This window comes from Pseudonaja textilis, chromosome 2, assembly GCF_049901715.1.
Source record: "Pseudonaja textilis isolate UNSWEBS1 chromosome 2, rPseTex1.2, whole genome shotgun sequence".
Taxonomy (NCBI): domain Eukaryota; kingdom Metazoa; phylum Chordata; class Lepidosauria; order Squamata; family Elapidae; genus Pseudonaja; species Pseudonaja textilis.
In genome coordinates this window covers 216,101,121-216,120,098 of record NC_141991.1, presented here as the reverse complement: position 1 = coordinate 216,120,098, position 18,978 = coordinate 216,101,121, and the positions used below count along the sequence as shown (strand labels likewise).

The 18,978-nt window shown below is 38.2% G+C and overlaps 1 protein-coding gene across 6 annotated transcripts in view; it reads right to left on the bottom strand.

Annotated features, from left to right (window-relative positions):
• The window catches only part of ERAP1 (endoplasmic reticulum aminopeptidase 1), a 40,361-nt gene extending 23,834 nt beyond the window's left edge, over positions 1-16,527 (bottom strand). Inside the window, exons 1-10 of one of the 6 annotated variants that reach the window (XM_087927021.1) lie at positions 16,103-16,527; positions 14,038-14,578; positions 10,182-10,320; positions 9,523-9,657; positions 8,872-8,992; positions 7,853-8,007; positions 4,618-4,731; positions 3,632-3,763; positions 2,963-3,094; positions 2,780-2,854 (exon numbers count right to left, since the gene is read on the bottom strand). In XM_087927021.1, coding sequence (XP_087783147.1) covers positions 2,780-2,854; positions 2,963-3,094; positions 3,632-3,763; positions 4,618-4,731; positions 7,853-8,007; positions 8,872-8,992; positions 9,523-9,657; positions 10,182-10,320; positions 14,038-14,540 — 1,506 coding nt within the window. In that variant the 5' untranslated portion in view covers positions 14,541-14,578; positions 16,103-16,527. Of the gene's footprint in view, positions 1-2,779; positions 2,855-2,962; positions 3,095-3,631; positions 3,764-4,617; positions 4,732-7,852; positions 8,008-8,871; positions 8,993-9,522; positions 9,658-10,181; positions 10,321-14,037; positions 14,579-15,633 lie in introns of all 6 variants that reach the window. The other 5 variants (XM_087927023.1, XM_087927024.1, XM_026719172.2 and 2 more) reach the window with 5 other exon arrangements.
• Between the last annotated feature and the right edge of the window lie 2,451 nt (positions 16,528-18,978).

Here is an 18,978-nt window from a genome sequence, read left to right as displayed (position 1 = left end):
AGGATGCTGCCCATGTTATTAGTGTATTTAGCTTGTTTACATGTTCGATGTCATAATCAGGTGCTCTGTAACATAGTAAGAATCGAATTGTGATATTTAAGGATAGTTCACAGATAATGGTCTCAGGAAGAGCAAGCTCCTGGGTAACTTGGATGTTTTTTAGAGGTAAGGACTTTTTATAGAAGATAGCAACACCACCTCCTCTACGAATTTCACGATCTGATCGGTAAACATGATAGTCTCTTACTGTGGTAATGGAGTCAGGGAGAGATGTGTTGAGCCATGTTTCACAGACAAATATAATGTCGAATTTAGCCATATTTAGTAGGAGGAAAAATTTAGGTATTTTATTTACAAGGCTTCTTGCATTGAGTAGCTTGCATTTAAGGCCAGCAGTAGTTGGAATTGAGGTAGTTAGGGGCGTGCGTGCCTAGTCTTGGGTGATGGTGGATTGGTTGAGGTAGGATTGTGGTTGAAGATTAAAGCTGAGTTGCGGGATGTGTGACTTACTTTTGATACAGTCAGCATGGTAGTCAATGTACAGGTCCTTCTCTCCATTGTCTAGACATTTTTTGAATTCAGTGCGGAGTACACGGGACCGGGCACATTGCTGTATGGTTAGGTCAGGGCGACAACGGAGGTTCTTATGGTTGGTGTTGGTTTTGGCGAGTGAATTTATAGTGTAAATGAATTTGCGTTTGCTTGATTCATTTTTGCAAATGACCCTGCAGAAGCGTGGGGTCACAGAGCCGTCTCTGTTTTTGAGCTCTCGGCCAATGCGGGAAATGTCAAGTATTTCATCAGGGGAGATGGTTGATGCTTGATAATCACTGATGATGTTTCGGACAGTTGTGATGTCATCATTATCATTGATGCCCTCTAGACCAAATAAGATGGCGTTTGGACGTTTCCGTTCACGCTCAACAGCTTCTCTGATGAGGATTGGGATATCAATATTTGTCTGGGTTATGTTTTTCTGTGGATTGGGTTGTGGATTGGGTTGTGGTTGTTGGGTAGAGATGTGGTTTGTAGCTATTGGATGTTCAGGTTTTTGCGTTGTGTCTTTTTTTCGAGGTTGGATAATCTTTCTTTTAAGGCGTCCAAGGATGCTACTATGGTGTCAAGGGATGTTAATCGTGTTTCAATGGTATCGACTCTTTCCAACAGATCCAGTTTGGGTCTGCATGATTTGCAGAGATATGGAAACTCATTGCATGATTCTAGGTATTGAATCATTTGCTTGGGTAATCCCAAGCAGTCATGATGAGCGTATTTGTTACACAGAGAACATTTGATGGAGTTTTCATTATCCTTTAGAGTTTTGTAGCGTTTAAGGCATGTGCAGGAGTCTTGTGGTTCATTGTTGGGGATTAGTTTCTCTTTAGGTTGTGGTTTGGCATTGGATTTTTTTCTTGGCATGGTAGGTTTGTTAAGATAGTACGTTGATTGAATTAATTAATGAAACTATTTTGGGTAATCAATATAGCCAATATCACACCAATCAATCAATTGCAGTAATCTCTCTAGTCAGATAATTTCCTAAGTAACAATCAACCTAATCAATTAATTACACTAACTACTAATCAATTAATTACACTAATCATTAGTCACACTGTTCAATTAAATTCACTAAATCACTGATTTTACTAATCAATTAAATTACATGAATCTTGATCTTTTAAACTAGTCAGTAATCACACTATTTGCACTAAACACTCTAATCACACTAATCAATTAATTCAATAAATCAATTAAACCATTAATAAAATATTTTATAGAAATTGATTATCTAATCATTGATGTAGGTGATGAGGTAGAAAAGTTGTAAGTTTTGAGGTAATGAATTAATGGGTGTTTGATTAAAGTAAGTAAGTAATTTAAATTATGTTTTAGGAACAAAACCAGTACATTCTTTTTAAAAACAAAACAAAACACATGTGGCCATGAAAGAAATCTCAAGGTTCACCATATTTCTTTCACTGGAAATTTTTTTATTTATATTAGAAGAGAACTAGAACAATATGTAACTGTAAAAAACCCATAACTGTCAGGGGATCCTTAGCACTTATTATGTTTTGCCTACAAGCTAAAAAAATTATTTGTAAAAACAACCTGATAAAACTACAAGCTTTTTGAGAGAAAAGCTTGCCATGAATACAATCCAAATCAAGTATCTATGATTCTTTTAAATATTTCAGAACATTCCATCTAGAATATCTTAATTCATAGATCGGTGGTGCTTTACTTAGGCATTAGCTTTTGTCAAAATGACTGCAGAGTAGCAATCAGTTTTACTGATTTAACACTTCGGTCTCAAAATATCAAGTTATTGTACAATGCACCTTTAGTGTTATGCAAAACAATTCAAATCCATGAATCCAAGTTTGAACTTGAAAGATTCTGTTTTGAGTTGGAAGGTGACCTCAAATCAGAGTCATTTTAAGTTCAGACTTTTTCAGAATAGTTACAACAGTGCTCAAAAGGTCCAGTAGTTAAGACTTAAATAATCTATTTCAACTGCATACTTTACAAATAAAAATAATGTATCACACCTTCAGTGACATAATATGGATAGGTGCCCAGAGTTGCTGCACAATGAGATAGGCAGCACATACATTAAATAGAAACAGAGAAGGAGGGAGGGAAGGAGGGAGAGAGAGGAGGGGCGCAGAGGGAGGCAAGAGGAGAAAGTAAGAAAGAAAAAGAAAGAAAGAAAGAAAGAAAGAAAGAAAGAAAGAAAGAAAGAAAGAAAGAAAGAAAGAAAGAAAATAAATCTTACTGAGGTTAAGACTCTGTCCTTGTTTCTGATACAAACTCCATTTTCTCCGTGACTTCCATCAGCATCTGGACAAACCTAACCAATAAATAATTATTAAAGATATCACAAGATGAGTATAACTGATGCTCAAGAACATTTTAAAATTAGATATTTTGGGAGAAGAAATACTTCTCAAATACTTGCATCTGATAAGCTGTCCCACAGATCTTTGCTTTTTGTGTTCTGATAACTGAATCGCAACAAATATTTCACAAGACCAGCTTGAAAAATTTCTGGGCTGAGATAATCCTGTAGCATATTGAGAATACAAGCTCCCTGTAAATAGGATGAAATAATACCAAATTAATCAAGTTTTTTTTTCATGTTTAGGGATTTGGACTAATATCATGTCCATATAGTCACTGATCGTGGTACTAAATCCTACTTTTTGTCTCTGCTGTTTGAAATTAATGACCCTAAAATATTTCTGATAAACATTATGATTGTAGTTTTGATAATTAGAAAAAATGGATAATGGATAATAAAAACTAGGGAGGATGAGGTTTTTTTGTAATCACAAAGTAACTGAGAATTTTGTAAATGTATTTATATTTACTGCAAGAAAATCTGAACTTTCTTTTTTCTATGTTTCCTTTCAATTCTTTCAGCACTTTTGCTTTTCTTTTTTCTCCTTTCCTGTTTCTGCACTTTATTAATTTGTATTAGTTTTTGTGTTTTTATAACTTTAATAAAAAATCATTAAACATAGAGTATCATATAGTCTGACCATCTTAACAATGAAAATGAAAATCACTTTTGGACATAAACATCGTACCCAGAATTATTAAACTTGGCCAAAATTTCTTATTTTACCTTATCGTAGGAAACATCATCAAACATTTCTAGAATCTGAGCTGGATTTTCAACAGGAGTCGATATAGGATGTGAAGAATTTAAAGCATCTACTTCCATGGCATTAAAATACTTGTTTAAAAAATGATCTTCCTAAACAAAAGAAAAAGAAGCCCAGAGTAGTCTTCTGAGATTTTGAACTCATTTTAAAATGAGACATTGAGATAAACTTACATTTAATTACTTATACAGAATTACATTCGATCCTAGGTAGAGGCTAATATTTGGAATAGACTCTCCTGCTCAAGCAGGGGGTTGGACTAGATGACCTCCTGTAATCCTTTCATCGGGGTAGAATCAGGGTGACAGATTGGAGCTTGAGCATTTACTGGCTGGATGCCCTTCCTGATGCCTACGCAGTGTTCACAACAGATTATTATTCATTATGGCCAGAGAGAGAAGTATTTTCTGCTACCTAGGTTCAAACTGACAGCCTCCAAATTGTGAAGCAAGAGCTCTACCTCTAGGCCACCATCCCTCTCATACAATTAACTGTACAGTGAAACCTCAGGTTGTGAATGCAACTGTTCGTAACCAAATCAGGTGTCGAACAAAAAATCCACCCGATTTTTAAATCGAGTTACGATTCAAAAATCGGGTGTGAACAAAATGGGCACTAAAGGATTCCCCTTCCGTGCCAATTTCTGCTTCAGCACCATTTTTTTGTACTATGCACATGCGCAGGTGGTCGTGCTTCCTGACACGACCAAATTGCGTCCAGAATCTGGGAATGGATTACGGTTATAATTATAATTATAACCGTCATTATATTATAATTAATTTTCATTAATTTTAAAGTTTCGTGCAGTGCTGCGCAATCATGCCTAGTCTAAAAACTTTTCCTGCCTAATGCAAATCTACAAGGAGAGGAAGGTGTCTATTTTCATTAGTCCTGGGATTTTCTTGACTTACCATTAAAATGGGAGGAAAAAAAACCCAATACTTACAACTTTCAGTTCTGGATGGGTCTTGCTTACTGACACAAATTCCATAAACTTTGCAAAACCTTCATTAAGCCAAAGATCATTCCACCATTCCATTGTAACCAAATTTCCAAACCACTATAAAAAAAAAAACACATAGCAAAATTGACACAATTCATAAGACACTAATCAAACTGAAAGTATCCATTTCACTGTTCTGTACCTACTCAAATGTCCCTTGTTTATGAACAGAAAAAAACTTTTGTGTGACAACAGCTAGTGCCTTTCATGAGAAGACAATGTAACATTTGTTGTTTATCAAAACTGGGCATGCACAACAATTCCAATATAAACATCAGCAGCTAATCTAGCACTATGAGACTTTAGAACAGTGGTTCCCAAAGTGGGCAGTACAGCCCCCTGCCTTGGGGGGGAGCTAAGAGGCAGGGGGGCTGGCAGGGGGGTGCTAAGAGGCTGCAGGGGGGTGTTCGAGGCGCCAGCCCTGCAGGTTCACTGTAGCACCGCTCCAGAGCCATCATCTCCAATGCGGAAACGGTGGCACGTTACGTGCCGCCATGGCCACGTTCGATGCGCCGCGCCCTGCCGCCTCTTAGCACCCTTCTTCTGGCCCCCTTGGGAATGCTAAGAGGCGGCTGGGGGGCGTTTGAGGCGCTGGCCCTGCAGGTTCACTCATTGACCGTAGCACCGCTCCGGAGCTGGTGCCTCCAACGCAGAAGCAGTGGCACGTTATGTGACCGCCGCGGCAGCGTTCAATGCACCACCCCCCTGCCACCTATTAGTGTCCCCAAGGGGGCCAGCAGAGGGACGCTAAGAGGCAGCAGGGGAGCGTTCGAGGTACCAGCTGGCCCTGCAGGTTCACCCATTGAGGCTCCAGAGCGGTGCTACAGTCAATGGGTGAACCTGCAGGGCCGGCACCTTGAATGCCCCCGTCACCTCTTAGCATCCCCAAGGGGGCCAGCAGAAGGGCGCTAAAAGGCGGCAGGGGAGCAGTGCGTCGAACGTAGCCGTGGCAGCATGTAACGTGCCACTGCTTCCGCACAGGGAGGTGCTGGCTCCAGAGCGGTGCTAGTCAATGGGTGAACCTGCAGGGCTGGCACCTCAAATGCACCTCTACCACCTCTTAGCATCCCCAAGGGGGTCAGAAGAAGGGTGCTAAGAGGCGGCAGGGGGGCGGTGTGTTGAACGCGGCTGTGGCGGCATGTAATGTGCCACTGCTTCCACATTGGAGGCGCTGGCTCTGGAGCAGTGCTAGTCAATGGGTGAAACTGCAGGGCCAGCCGGCACCTCAAATGCTCCCCTGCTGCCTTTTAGCCCCCCTCTGCTGGCCCTCTTGGGGACGCTAAGAGGCAGAAGGGGAGCGTTCGAGGCGCCGTCCCTGCAGGTTCACCCATTGAATGTAGTAATGCTCCAGAACCGGTGCCTCGAATGCGGCAGCACGTTGGGAAAAGCCCTGCCACCGCTTTCCCAAAGTGCCGCTGCTGTCCCATTGTCTGCCTGTCCATTCGTCTGTCCATCTATCCATCCATCCAAAAGGTCTGTCTGTTTGCCTGCCTGCCTTCCTGTCTGTCTGTCTCTGTCTCTCTCTCTATCCATCCATTCATCCATCCATGTTCGAAGCGCCGCCCCTGCAGGCACATCGGGAAAGTAGAGCAAAGCCAGTCTGAGAGGGAGGGAGGGAGGGAGGAGGGGAGGGAGGGAGGGAGGGAGGGGGAGAGAGAGAGACCTGATGCATCAGATTGAATGAGGCCTAGTTTAGACTGAGGCCTTTTTCCACACTGAAACATCTTTGCCAGCACATGGAAACCTCTTTGGCTTCTATTAAAGTTTTGTGGATGAAACATGGTCAAGACGATCAGGAAGCTCTCACATTTCGTTGAGGCTTTAAACAGGATCCATTGGACTAGATCGCCACCCCAAAAATTACTTTTCCCCAATGTATTACAGTGCCAATTCTGAAGAAGGCAAAACCAAAATGTACTAGTAAATTACAAGGAAAACGCACACGCACACACACACCCTTCTAACCCTGCTGGAGCAGGTGATTGGACTAGAATAGATATCTCATTATCTTTTTCCTCCCACCCTCCCTCCTTCTTTATTTTTTTTCTTTCTGTCCCTTCCTTCCATCTCCCCTTCTTTCTTTGTCCCTTTTTCTTTCTTTCCCTTTTCTCTTTATTTTCTTTCTCTCTTTCTTTTCTCTCTCTCTCTTTCTCCCTCTCTCAGGCTCATCCCTTTGGATCAAGGATCAAACTTTTGGACCTCAGGACCACCAAACTCATAATTTTAAATGCCGGAGACCACTAATATGAATTTTGACTGACAAGTGGCTTTCTGGCGTAGTTGGGAGAGAGAGAGAGATCTGATCCAACCTCTCTCTCCCACACACAGGCAGGGGTGGGATTTAGACTCCTGATCTAAAGCTGTCAAAACTCCAAAAACTGGTCAAGTAGCTCTGGGGAGGCCAGTCATAAATTAGAACACTTGCTAAACAACCGGAGGACCACTTGTATTTGGTTTTCCAGTCACCTGGCCACGCCCACCCAGTCACATGACCAGCAAGCCATGCCCACCCAGTTATGTGACCAGCAAACCACACCCTCAAATTAGGCAACACCCACAGAAATTTGAATTCCACCCCTGAGTGGGGGGCACCGAGGATGAGTTTGTAGCACCAAGGGGGCAGTGGGCCAAAAAAGTTTGGGAACCACTGCTTTAGAATGATTATTTGGCATTGACTGGGTAGTAGTTTTTAAGACAAATGGAATTTCCGCAGGAATGTACTTAGAGGAACCAACACTCTTACTGAATTTCTATAGGATGGAATAATTGGAATATAAGCAGGTGCTTCTGTTGAAATCCCTAAAAAATTATCTGTCAAATTTATAACAACATTTGTATCACAAAACAAGTGACATTGGGTAGCGTACCACAAAACTTATGTGGTATCGCTAAAACTATATGCACTACATTCACTGGTGACTGCAAAGTGCCCACACTCTCTGTAAAGCTTCAGTGAAGAAACTACAAACAAGAAGATGTCTTTTCTAAACTATATATAGAAAACATACTGTAGATTCTGCTAGCTTTACAAGAGAAAAAAATCATATACGCTGGCTTGAGTCATTTGTATAAATCTTACAATGTAACAGTCAAATGATGTTACTTCTCTGATTTCAGAAGTTCAGATAATTAAAATATAATCTTCAATTTCATATCTAAAAAGCAAACTACAGTTTACCTGATGAGCAAGTTCATGGGCTACTGACATAGTAATTCCAAGTTTGCTTAATACTGAAGATTTTTCAGAATCATATAACAAAGCAGATTCCCTGTATGTGGTCAATCCCCAATTCTCCATTGCACCAGACTGAAAATCCGGAATAGCTGCTAGATCTGTAATGAAATGTTATTTTCTTAAAATCTGTTTACACCATATAGTACACTTGGAAAAAAATTACATGCATGTGCACATCTAATATAAGTTCAAATATTTAGCAATATGGACATTTTTCAAAAGTAATCATAAATCTTTTGGGCTTTTTAAAAAACAATCTTCAGGATACTTTAAAAAAAACAGTAATAATTTCATTACTCTATGCTGGGGTATCAAACTGATGGCCTGTGGGCCAGATGCGTTACATACAGGCCACGCCCACCCCAGCTCCACAAATGGGAAAAACATCACAAAACGTCACGTGATGGCAACGTGACCCTGGCAAGGTTGACACCCATGCTCTATCCAATGTAGACTGAAAAAGAACATGCAATTAAAAATAGCAGTGAAAAAAGATGATAGGAACATCTAGATAAAAGTAGTCTTTGCATATGAAATGTTCCCACAAAAGACTGTCCACGCATAAGAAAAAATCAAGAACTCTTTATGTGGGTGATTTTTCTGATGGAACTTCATCATATTAAACTTAATAACACTTCAAATGTATAGGACTACAGTCTGAAATTCCATTGTGCAATGAGTTGGTTCATATCTTAGCAACATTATCGGCATTAAAAAGTCTAACTTCCTAGTAGGAAACGTAACACAAATTGGAAGGAATTTTGAATTGAATAAGAATTTATTTTGTGTGTGTGTGTATATATATATATATATATATATATATATATAACACATTTTTTTTTAAAAAAAACCTCTAACTCTAAAGGATTTTTTTAGTATTAAAAATGACTTTAAATTAGACAAGTAATCTGGCTGGTTAACATACTTTTCAGCTGTTAACAGTGTCTCACAATAATATATACCTTGTTTGGGCAAAGGATATGCAATGCCAAAATATTCCTCATAGAAGTCTAAAAGTTTCACTGCTGCATCCAAAGCATACTCTGCGTGTTTGATTTTGTGTGGCACAGCATATACTGAAACCTAAAAGACAATCAGAAATGAATCTTGAACTTACTGTTAAGATGCATCAAGATAGGTTCCTCAAAACATAGTCCCAAGTTACTAAAATCAGCACCCAGAATTGCACTCGGCATATCAAAGCAGATCATTTAGTTGTATTTGCTTCCAATTCTATCTTGTTTAGGATGGGAACAAGCCAAAGCTTATAGGTTTCATGTCATGCTAGCAATAGAAGCTTTGTTCAGTTGCTCCTGTTACCATAAGCCTGGTGTAAACAACTGAGAACAGTTCTGAATATGAAGTATTACTGTACTACTTATAAATATCATTTTTTTAAAAAATCTGTGTAACTCCTTGCTGAACAGCTTGCAAGCAATAGTGCAGGTCTAAGCATCTGATTATTATATTTCATCAATAGACTTTGGAATTTCTGAAAAATTAGTTAAAATCAGACTCCACTCATTTTCAGAAATCATTTTATAATTGCTAGCTTGTATTTGAATCTATATAAATGTTTATCCAGATAAAATCAGCTGATGTTAAATGATTACCTTAATTCCACGTAATGTCTTCTTGGTAACTGATTCAAAATCTGAAATAATGAAGGCTACTAAGTAAGTGCTCATCTTTACACTGATGTCAAACTGGTCCTCAATAAGCCATTCATTAATGTTTACTGATTTCACCTAAAATTTAAAAACACAATTAGTTTTTGCTTCTAGTTAAAAACTCCCAACATTGTTTGGAATTAAGTCTTTCATAATTCTGTTCAAATTCTCTCACTGCAAAAAAATTATAAACACATTATGCTAATGTTACAAAACAGTCTTTTGCAGCAAAGACTATACTTGCCCTTTTGAAGAGCCACTAAAACGTAAGTATGTCTATGTAACTCATTAATAGTTATTATGCATTAGTGTGTTCTACAGAACAGTTTAACCCAAATCTATCCAGAAGAAAACCTCATTAAGTTTAACTGGCCATCTTTCAAGAAAAAAATTAAAGCGTTACAGCTCAAAATAAGAAAGGATGCCACTTTTGAAGATATAAGTAGTTTTGATTTCAAGTTTCAGTATATTAACAATGAATTTTCTATTTTGATTTGATGTGAATATTCTGTGTATGAAATATATGCAAAAAGTTTAGTCTTCTCTTAAGAAATATTTTTCTTTTATCTGCCTTCTATAAAATATTCAAAGTATGCATATACCAAAGGCATATTAGATAGTGCTAGGTGCTTTGGGCTTCGTCTGATCTTAATAGAAAATGTTGCTTTTAGTGCAGGTTCATCAAAGCACGGAAAGGCCATACGTGCAGCTGTTGGCTCAAACTGGGTTGAGGCAAGCACCCTGGAATTAAGACAAAAACAAGTACATTTAAAACTGATCATGCAGATAGAATACATGGTAAAATGTTTACTAGTCCATAAAATTTATGTAGTTAAGACATTTTAACTGAGTTTTGCCCCATTTTATGACCTTTCTTGTTCCAGTTGTTAAGTGAATGACTGCAGTTGTTAAGTTAGTGACACAATTGTTAAGTGAACCTGCCTTCCCCACTGACTTTGCTTGTCAGAAGGTTACAAAATGATCGCATAACCTTTGAGAGCAATGGTCGGTTGTAAGTATGAACCAGTTGCCAAGCAGCTGAATTTTGATCACATGACCATGGGGATGCTTCAACAGTCATAAGTATGAAAAATGTTCATAAGTCACTTTTTTCAGTGTCACTGTAACTTTGAACTGTCACTGAATGAACTGTTGTAAGTCAAGGACTACTGTACAGAAGATTAATCTGTATCACAACTGCTTTTCTAGAATTTACAACTTGAAAGGTTCTCTCAGATTGCCTGTTTAATAATGGATTTGTTTTTTTTAATGGATTCCATCGTGAAAGATATCCCAAAGATTCATTTTGAGGGAAAAGAAATGCATGAAAATAAATAACCAATTCTAGAATACGGCATATACCCCTTTATGAACTAGCATTAAGATGAAGGATGAAGAATGAATTCTCTACCAGAATAACTTTACCACCAGTTGCCACTGTTATAATTGAAACATTAAGCTAAATATATTTTATTGCCTTATTATAATATAGGAAGTATTATATTTAGACCTTGGAAAATATTTATTAGAACCTTCTGAAGCATGTGTGTCAGACAGGAAAATTCCCTAGGAGTTTTCAAAAGTTATCTAAAACATCATCTATTTAGGGAATTAGTTTACAGTTGTTTTAACTTAAGGATAATGAAAATGATTGAGATATTACACAGCCATCATTACCCTTAGCCTCTGACCATCTGTGTTTCATATTAAATTAGATTAGATGGATTCAGGAAGTTACACAGGCTTTGTTAAGCATTAAAGGAAGTACTGTGAGATCTCTTCTTTAAAAATCCTAATTGAAACTGGCAAATTGTAACAACCCACCTACAAATATTTTCCTCTGGAGCAAAAAATTTAAGAATATATGTTGACTGAATTTTAGGCTGGTTGGATTAAATCAACAAGATCAGTTTCAATCCAGATTCAGGTCAAAGTCTGACACTATTGTTTTGATGACCCTATTAATTTTTCTTGATTTCAAGAAAATATATATACCCATCCATTTCATTCATGGAGAGGCCCTTGGTGGCGTACAATGAAAACATAAAAAAACTGTATAAATATTATATTTTACTAGGAGGCAATTAAAACAAAGATAAAATTAATAATGTTTAAAAGGTGGTGGGAAGGCCTTTAAAGTGCTAACTAATTCCAAGGTTTAGTGATTCTGCGTGAGCCCCATGCAAATTAACATATTTTTTCCTCTCCATTTTTCCATCATTAAAAAAAAACATTTTTGCTTCTTTTTAATTAATACTTTTCTAACTGCATGTAATATATTAAACACATTTTACCAATGATAGCATTGTAAGAATTCCTAAAAGATACAAAACCTGGATTTTACAAATCACCACTCAGTTGACTTTAAATGCAAAAGATGAAATCTGAGTTTATGCAATTTACATATATCACATAAAATCTACATATTTAGGCACATTTTTTATATACTACATAAAATACATTAATTTAAATGATGTATGTAAAATTACTAAAATGTACAATATTTACATACTGTACATTATCTCATTTCAGTTACCTTTGACATTTATAAATACTGCTTTCCTCGCAAGTAAAATAAAACTTTTAGTATAAAAGCCAAATAAATAAATGAGAGCAAAAATTATACATGTTCAAATAGAATGTTCTCTTTCATAGATAACCTATCCCCATATTGTCCACCAAACTTTCAAACAGAACAAATACATTTCTAAGAATGTTATTTTTATTAAAAGTGATAAACTGATTCAACCATATTTATACCATAATGTGTGATATTTTCTGTAGTCAGAAAAGTGAAAGAGTTCTCTCGGTCATTCACTATGAAAAATAAATACAGTCAGAAAAACATATAGCAGTTGACATACAACAACATTTGAGACCAGAAGTTCTGTCACAAAGCAATATGATTGTAAAGTTCATCTGCATTGTTTAGTATTAGCAATCCCTGCAGCCCCAGTTGTCTTAATTAACCAAATTCTATGGACACTAGATGAGGCAATTTTCTGCCAGTTTCACACAATCAAAGCCAGTGAAGAAGGTAGTAGCAAATTGTAGGTCCCAGACCAGAAGGTATATCGTGGGGGGGGGGGGCTGCTGGGGGCTCTCAGGGGCTCGGGTGATCCCCTAGCTAAGACTCTGCGGGGCTCAGCAAGCCCCCAATAACCTCAGAAAGACAAGCAGCTACACTAGAATAACAAATGGACACCTTTTTTGGCTTTTTTCCTTTCTGGGTGTTCAGCCAAGAGCATTTCACACCTCGTAAAAGTGTTGCAAGCTAGATAAAGCACTTGCCAAGGGAGAGACATTGAGAAAATCAGATAACTTAGCCACTAGAAAGTCCCTGCCCTGCTTCTGAGGGGATTAATTCCCAAATAATAAGAATCACATAACTCATCAGAAACTCCATTAAGACTCCAAGATGCCTCTCACAGTTACTTCTCTTAAGCCTGATTTCACCGTCTTTTATTTAAGTATTAAATGCACAAAATAATAAACAACTTTTTGGTATCTTTTTTGGGGTAATTAGGACGAAGAAGAGACGTTGAGTTAGCCACAGCCACCCAGTCACATGACCACCCACCCACGCCAACCCACCAAGTCATTAGGGCAGAGAGCCCTTTGCTAAAAAATTTGAAGCCCACCTCTGCATATGTGGCTGCTACCAAATGTGGGAGGGATCAAAAGAGTGGCAGGACTGCAGGGGCGGGTCAGGGAGGTTGTGTGAGGTATGCAAAAGTAACAGCATATGTTGGGGAGGAGGTATGAGGGTGCAAGGAAGTTCAGAAAGATTTGTGAAGGTGCAAATGGGTGAATGGAGGTGCACAAGGTAGGGAGAGGATCAGGTGCATGAAGCAGCAAGAGATTGTGTCAGAGGTACATTGTGGATTTCAGTATGCGAGATGTATGATATAGGCTGAGCACACAGGATTTGAGATAGGTGAGGGTGGATTGGGAAGGATTTACAAAAGTGTGAGGCATAGTGTGGGTTAGGGAGGGTGAGCAAGGGCTGGGAGATTAGAGTGCGAGTTGGTACAGGAGAGGTATAGGAAAGGTCAGGGAAGGTGCGCAAGGGTGTGCAAGTAGCCAGTGCAAAATGAGTGCAGAAGGGGAGTTCACAGGTGGGGAAGACTTACCCCAGTGATTTGTGACCGTCTCTGCTGGCTTCTCTACTGACTTTCTAGAGAAACCAGCAATGAAGGTTGTAAATAGTGATTGCATGACTGTGGGATGCTATAAGAAGCCATAAATGTGAACTGATTGCCAAGTACCCAGATCACAATCACATGATCACAGGAGTGCTGGGACAGGTAAAACTTCAAGGACTTGCAACCACCATCATAACTTCAAATGATTGCTGAACAAATTTTTGTAGTCAAGGACTACTTGTAAATATAAAATAAGAAAAAACTCCATATGATTCTAAATAAAAGTTATATGTTCAAATAATAGAGGGCTTACCTTATTTCCCCTGCCAGAGTTCTATATGTGCTTTTATAGAAACCATGAAAACTATCAGATAAATTGGCAGAGTACTCAATGCTAATAATGTAGCTCTGCCCAACTTGTAGAGGTTCAGTAGAAATAAGTGCTATCTGCTCAAATGGTGGATGTTCTAAAACCATCATTCCTTTAGCTGTATTAGCACTGTCCTTGGTGTTGTGGATAGTAGTCTTGGTTATCTGAAGATATTTGCTGTGAAGGATGATTGAACTAGTTTGATTGGTTATTAAAATCTCTATTTTGGACAATCCAGTAAAAGATAGAGTTGTGAGATTTGGATGAATAAGAAGATCATAATGAATTGGAACCACATCTTTGGGAAGTCTAATATTATCCCAAGGAAAAGGATTGCTTTCATCTCTAGCAAATGAATATGATGTCTCACATAGAAAACTTAAAATGCTTAGCAATAAGAGCATTTTACTCTTCTTCAACATAAAAATTTGATCAGGAAGCAGCATTGCGATCTCAGGTTCCTATGGGATCCAGAATTAGAAATCTAATAAAGAAAAATAAATTGAGACAATATAAACATTAATAAATTGAGACATATTTTAATGAAATGTTGACTATCATTTATATGGAATAATTTCAAAGGTGTTATTTTATATATTCTTTTTTATCAAGTAGGCTATCTTAAAGAATATATAATTTGGTGAACTATAGATTGCCAGAATGACACCTTAATATTAAAATAAGGATAATTAAAGCAAACTATACTTATTCACTTTTGTTAATGTGTAAATGACAAGTCATTTATTTATGAAAATTATGTGGCAACTGATCTTACACAAGGCTATTCTGGTTGGCATATGATGAAACCAACAATTATAAAAACAATTTAAAACAATAATTAAACATACATAAAAACTGGAGGGTGAGAGGATTAAAATTAGAATGTTGTGCAGCCAATGCATGGCCTCCCTGCTGCCAGGATGATCCCCAGGTTTAATAAAAAAGCCACCATTTAAGGGCTCTTTGGAAGACCAGAATGGCTGATGGGAAGGCTATACCGGTTATAGAGAAAGTGTCATCTTCTAGCTCCTGTCAAATGGAATTTCTCACCAGAAGGGACCCAAAACATCCTGCTAGAGGCAAGATTTTACAGATTTATACAGATGTTTAAACAGATTCTGAAGAGTCCTGGGCCCACTGATATCCCACTGTATGCCTCTACATTTGGATATAAAGCCACAATGATCAGATGGTGGCTACAGATCAACCAAATCCACCTGGCAGTTGGGACCATCCATCTCCCATTGTTTCAATTTATTTTATTTATTTTTTATTTGATTTATTTGATTTGTCAATCGCTTACAAGATAACAGATATAAGTATAAACATGAGTAAGAATACAGGAAATAGGTATGAATAAATGGGGACAATAGGGCACGGACTGTAGGCACGACAGTGCACTTATGCATGCCCCTTACAGACCTCTTAGGAATGGGGTGAGGTCGATATAATATAATGAAGAAAGAGGCTATACTCTGCTTAGAAGCAGCAGATAGAACTAAAAAGGATCCAAAACGTCCTGACTCAAGATATCTGTACCTTCTCGGTGCAAAAAGTATCGATTTCTTTTTAATCTGTTTAATCGTCTTTCCTTCAAAATAACATTAGCACTGGTGTGAAGTCTTCTCTTGCCAGCGAATCAGTGAATTCCCTAAACTTACCTGTTGCTATTTTTAAGTCAATAATCTGATTTCATCTTCCTGATTTCTAACTGAACTTTAAACATGAAGGCTTCTTTCATATCGCCTTGCAAGTTTATCTGTAAGCCAAAGGAGATCTTTGGTAGGGACTCCCCAGACGCAAATGGATTGCGTTTGCACGATATATGTATGCACAGATCCAATTTTCTAGCTTCTCGCGAAGAAGAATGAATTATGCCCCTCGGATTCACACCATACGATACTTGTAAGCTAAAAACTGCGGTTAGCTACTCGGTAGTAGTTCGGTTTGCTGCGGAAACACAATGGGGGGAGGGGGGAGGGAAGCGCCATAGCAAAAGTCTACGTACACTAACCAGAAGCCACTGCCTGTTTTTCGTCGGTTCCTGTACTGTACCGGAATCGTATCGAGTAAAGAGGACGCATAGCGGCCGGGCCAAGCTTCACAATTTGGGGAACTACCTGCTCCAAATGCCTCAGATTCCGAGGTCGGCTCAGCAGAGAGAAAGGGCGCTGAAAGCCTCGAGAGCAAGTTTGGAGAGCTTGAAAGGCTCCAAAAGTGAACATGCGTAATGGAGTCGTCACTTTCAATATTGAAACGTGATAGTTCAAGGGAGGGAAATTAGGCCTTGGCTTCACAGCGGACGTCCTTTCCCTTCCGCGAATGTTATTTCCCTCTCCTGCCTACATACAACAAACCTTTTAATAGGAACTCCCCATTTTACCTGCTCGAACCAAGACAGCCGTCGCCACCGCTCCTTTGCACCCCACGCTTGTCTTGGCAAGGAAAAGTGAAAGCGAAAGGACGCGGAAGGTGCTTGCCCCTCTCAGCCTCTTGAGGCGACCTACTCGACCGGATTTCAGAGCAGGGGTCTGAAGAAGCTTCTTGAATGAGAAGTGAAGCGTCTTAGTCCTCTTGAAAAAGCACCTTTGGGACAACCATGACCTGGGTGACTGAGAATCTCTTACAGACTTTTAGCCTTTGATTGGTGTGAGAGTAGGAATGGATTTCCGGAGAAAAAAATTGCAGACTACAGGAACTAGGAGCACTACTCAGGCGACCCTGAGGACACACATAAACAGATAACAGATAATCAGAGTTGGAAGGGACCTTGTAGGTCTTCTGGGCCAACCCCCTGCCCAAGCAGGAGATCCTACACCATTTCTGACAGATGGGAGTCCAATCAAGTGCTTCAAGGACTCTAAAAGGATGCAAATGATCAGCTGTCTATCCCCACTATCCTGTCAGAGCTGAAAAAGCTTCTTGGATGAGAAGCAAAACATCTTCAAAGAAAAAGCAAGAAAGTCCAGTTGCCTCTTGAAAAAGCATCTTTGGGACTTAACTTTAAGACTGGTGGACTTCAACTCCAAGAATTTCTGGCTGAGGAATTCTAGGAGTTGAAGTCTGCCAGTCTTAAAGTTGCCAAGGTTGGCAAGTGAAACATTGCCGTTGAATCTTCTTATTCCTTAGTACTGTCAAGGGACTCCTAGGAGCCCCTTGTTTTCATTTATTACACTAATGTTTCTCTACCTTGGCCACTTGAAGATACGGGGATTTCAATTCTCAGAAGTCCTCAACCAGCATCTCCTCACATTTTCAAGGTTGAGAAACACTGCATTAAACAGGGCCTGCTTTTCAGACACCTTAATTAGTTTTTCAGGATCATCTGCAGGACAGTCATTGGATTAAACACTTTTTATTTGTCTACTCCACCAGAATGTTGGAAAAAGAAATTGTGTAAAGTGGTACAGAATTCTACCCCATCTCTCTCTGGGCAGGAAAACTAGCAGAAAATAGAACTGGATGTGTTTGAACTTGGTATAGAGAAAAAAACCAGCAAAAAAAATGATCAGCTTATAAAATGGGCTGGATATGCAACCGAACCAGACCATGGCTAAGAGGAAAATTAATAAAGATATTTTTTAAAAAACATGGTGTAATTTCCCCATTTGGGAAAAGCAGTAGGGTGGCATCTTGAAGTGTTGCTTACAGCCTAAGTCTCTTTCCTTCCACTCACAAAACAAAGATAGGATTAAGTGGTGGTGGTGGTAAATCAAAAGTTGTGGTGGGCATATATGTTCTCCTTTATTTATTTATTAATTTTAAACTGTCTCTGGTGGGACAATTATTTCAGAAGATCACTAAATATCAGAAAAGAATTATAGGAGCTTTAATCAATAGTTGGATTTTGAACTCATTGTTAGAAACTCATATATGTACAACCCCCATGTTTATTTTTGTAGATATTAAAATACCTAAATAGTGTATTTTTTGTGTTTATTTGCAATGTTTTCTTTATTAAAAAGTATTAAAAAAAACAAGTGCCCAGTAACTTCATGGTTACTGTCACAAGGGGTAGCTGTTTTGTTACTTTGGTTTAGTCAAGCACTGAAGTTAAAAAGAAAATATTTCGGTAAAATAAAATAAAAGTAGAAAACTTTTTATATTCAATGTTTAATTTGATTTGGAAGAATGTATTTCACAAGTTAATCATTTGGTGTTATTGCTTTTCAAAAAACAATAGCATCAATTGAAAAATACTCATAGGTACCCATAACTACACTGCTACTCATGGCTACATGTAATTCAAATTATATATTTCACAAAAAAATCTAATTGCTACCAAAAATTAATATTTACTATTAGTCTGGGAAACACTAGTATGTTCTCTTTACAGACCCATAATGAAAGAGTTGCTTTGTGCAAATAAAATTATGCCACATGTTAATCTGAACACCCTCCCCACCCCCACACACAATTTATGTTCATCCTGTGGCTACTCTTCCAGGAATATCTTTTACTCTGGTAATAGATTTCAATAGGTTTGATTATAAGGAATGTGCTGTAAAAGTTTCTAAACCCCATTTATTTCAGAAGCAGTTTTAATTCAACTTAATCGTAAAATGTGCATTATAAAAGATTGCCAATAGTCTTCATCAAGAATAGCACATTTAAAAGGAAGAATAGGATGATGAAATTGCATCTACAACTAAGTCATGTGTGGTGGCTTGTCATTACTGTCATGAATAAAATACAATTTGCATGTAAATGTATTAACACTCCATATTTTCCTGCATGAGGATTTCTAGAACAGGACAAATTGTCACATAAAAATTAGAGGGGGATAAAAAACATTTCCTAGCATTTCAAGAAAATCTATATTTTCTTCACTTATACAGAGTATATATCTCTAAGATGCCAAGATGAGAGTTCAACAGAAAGTTT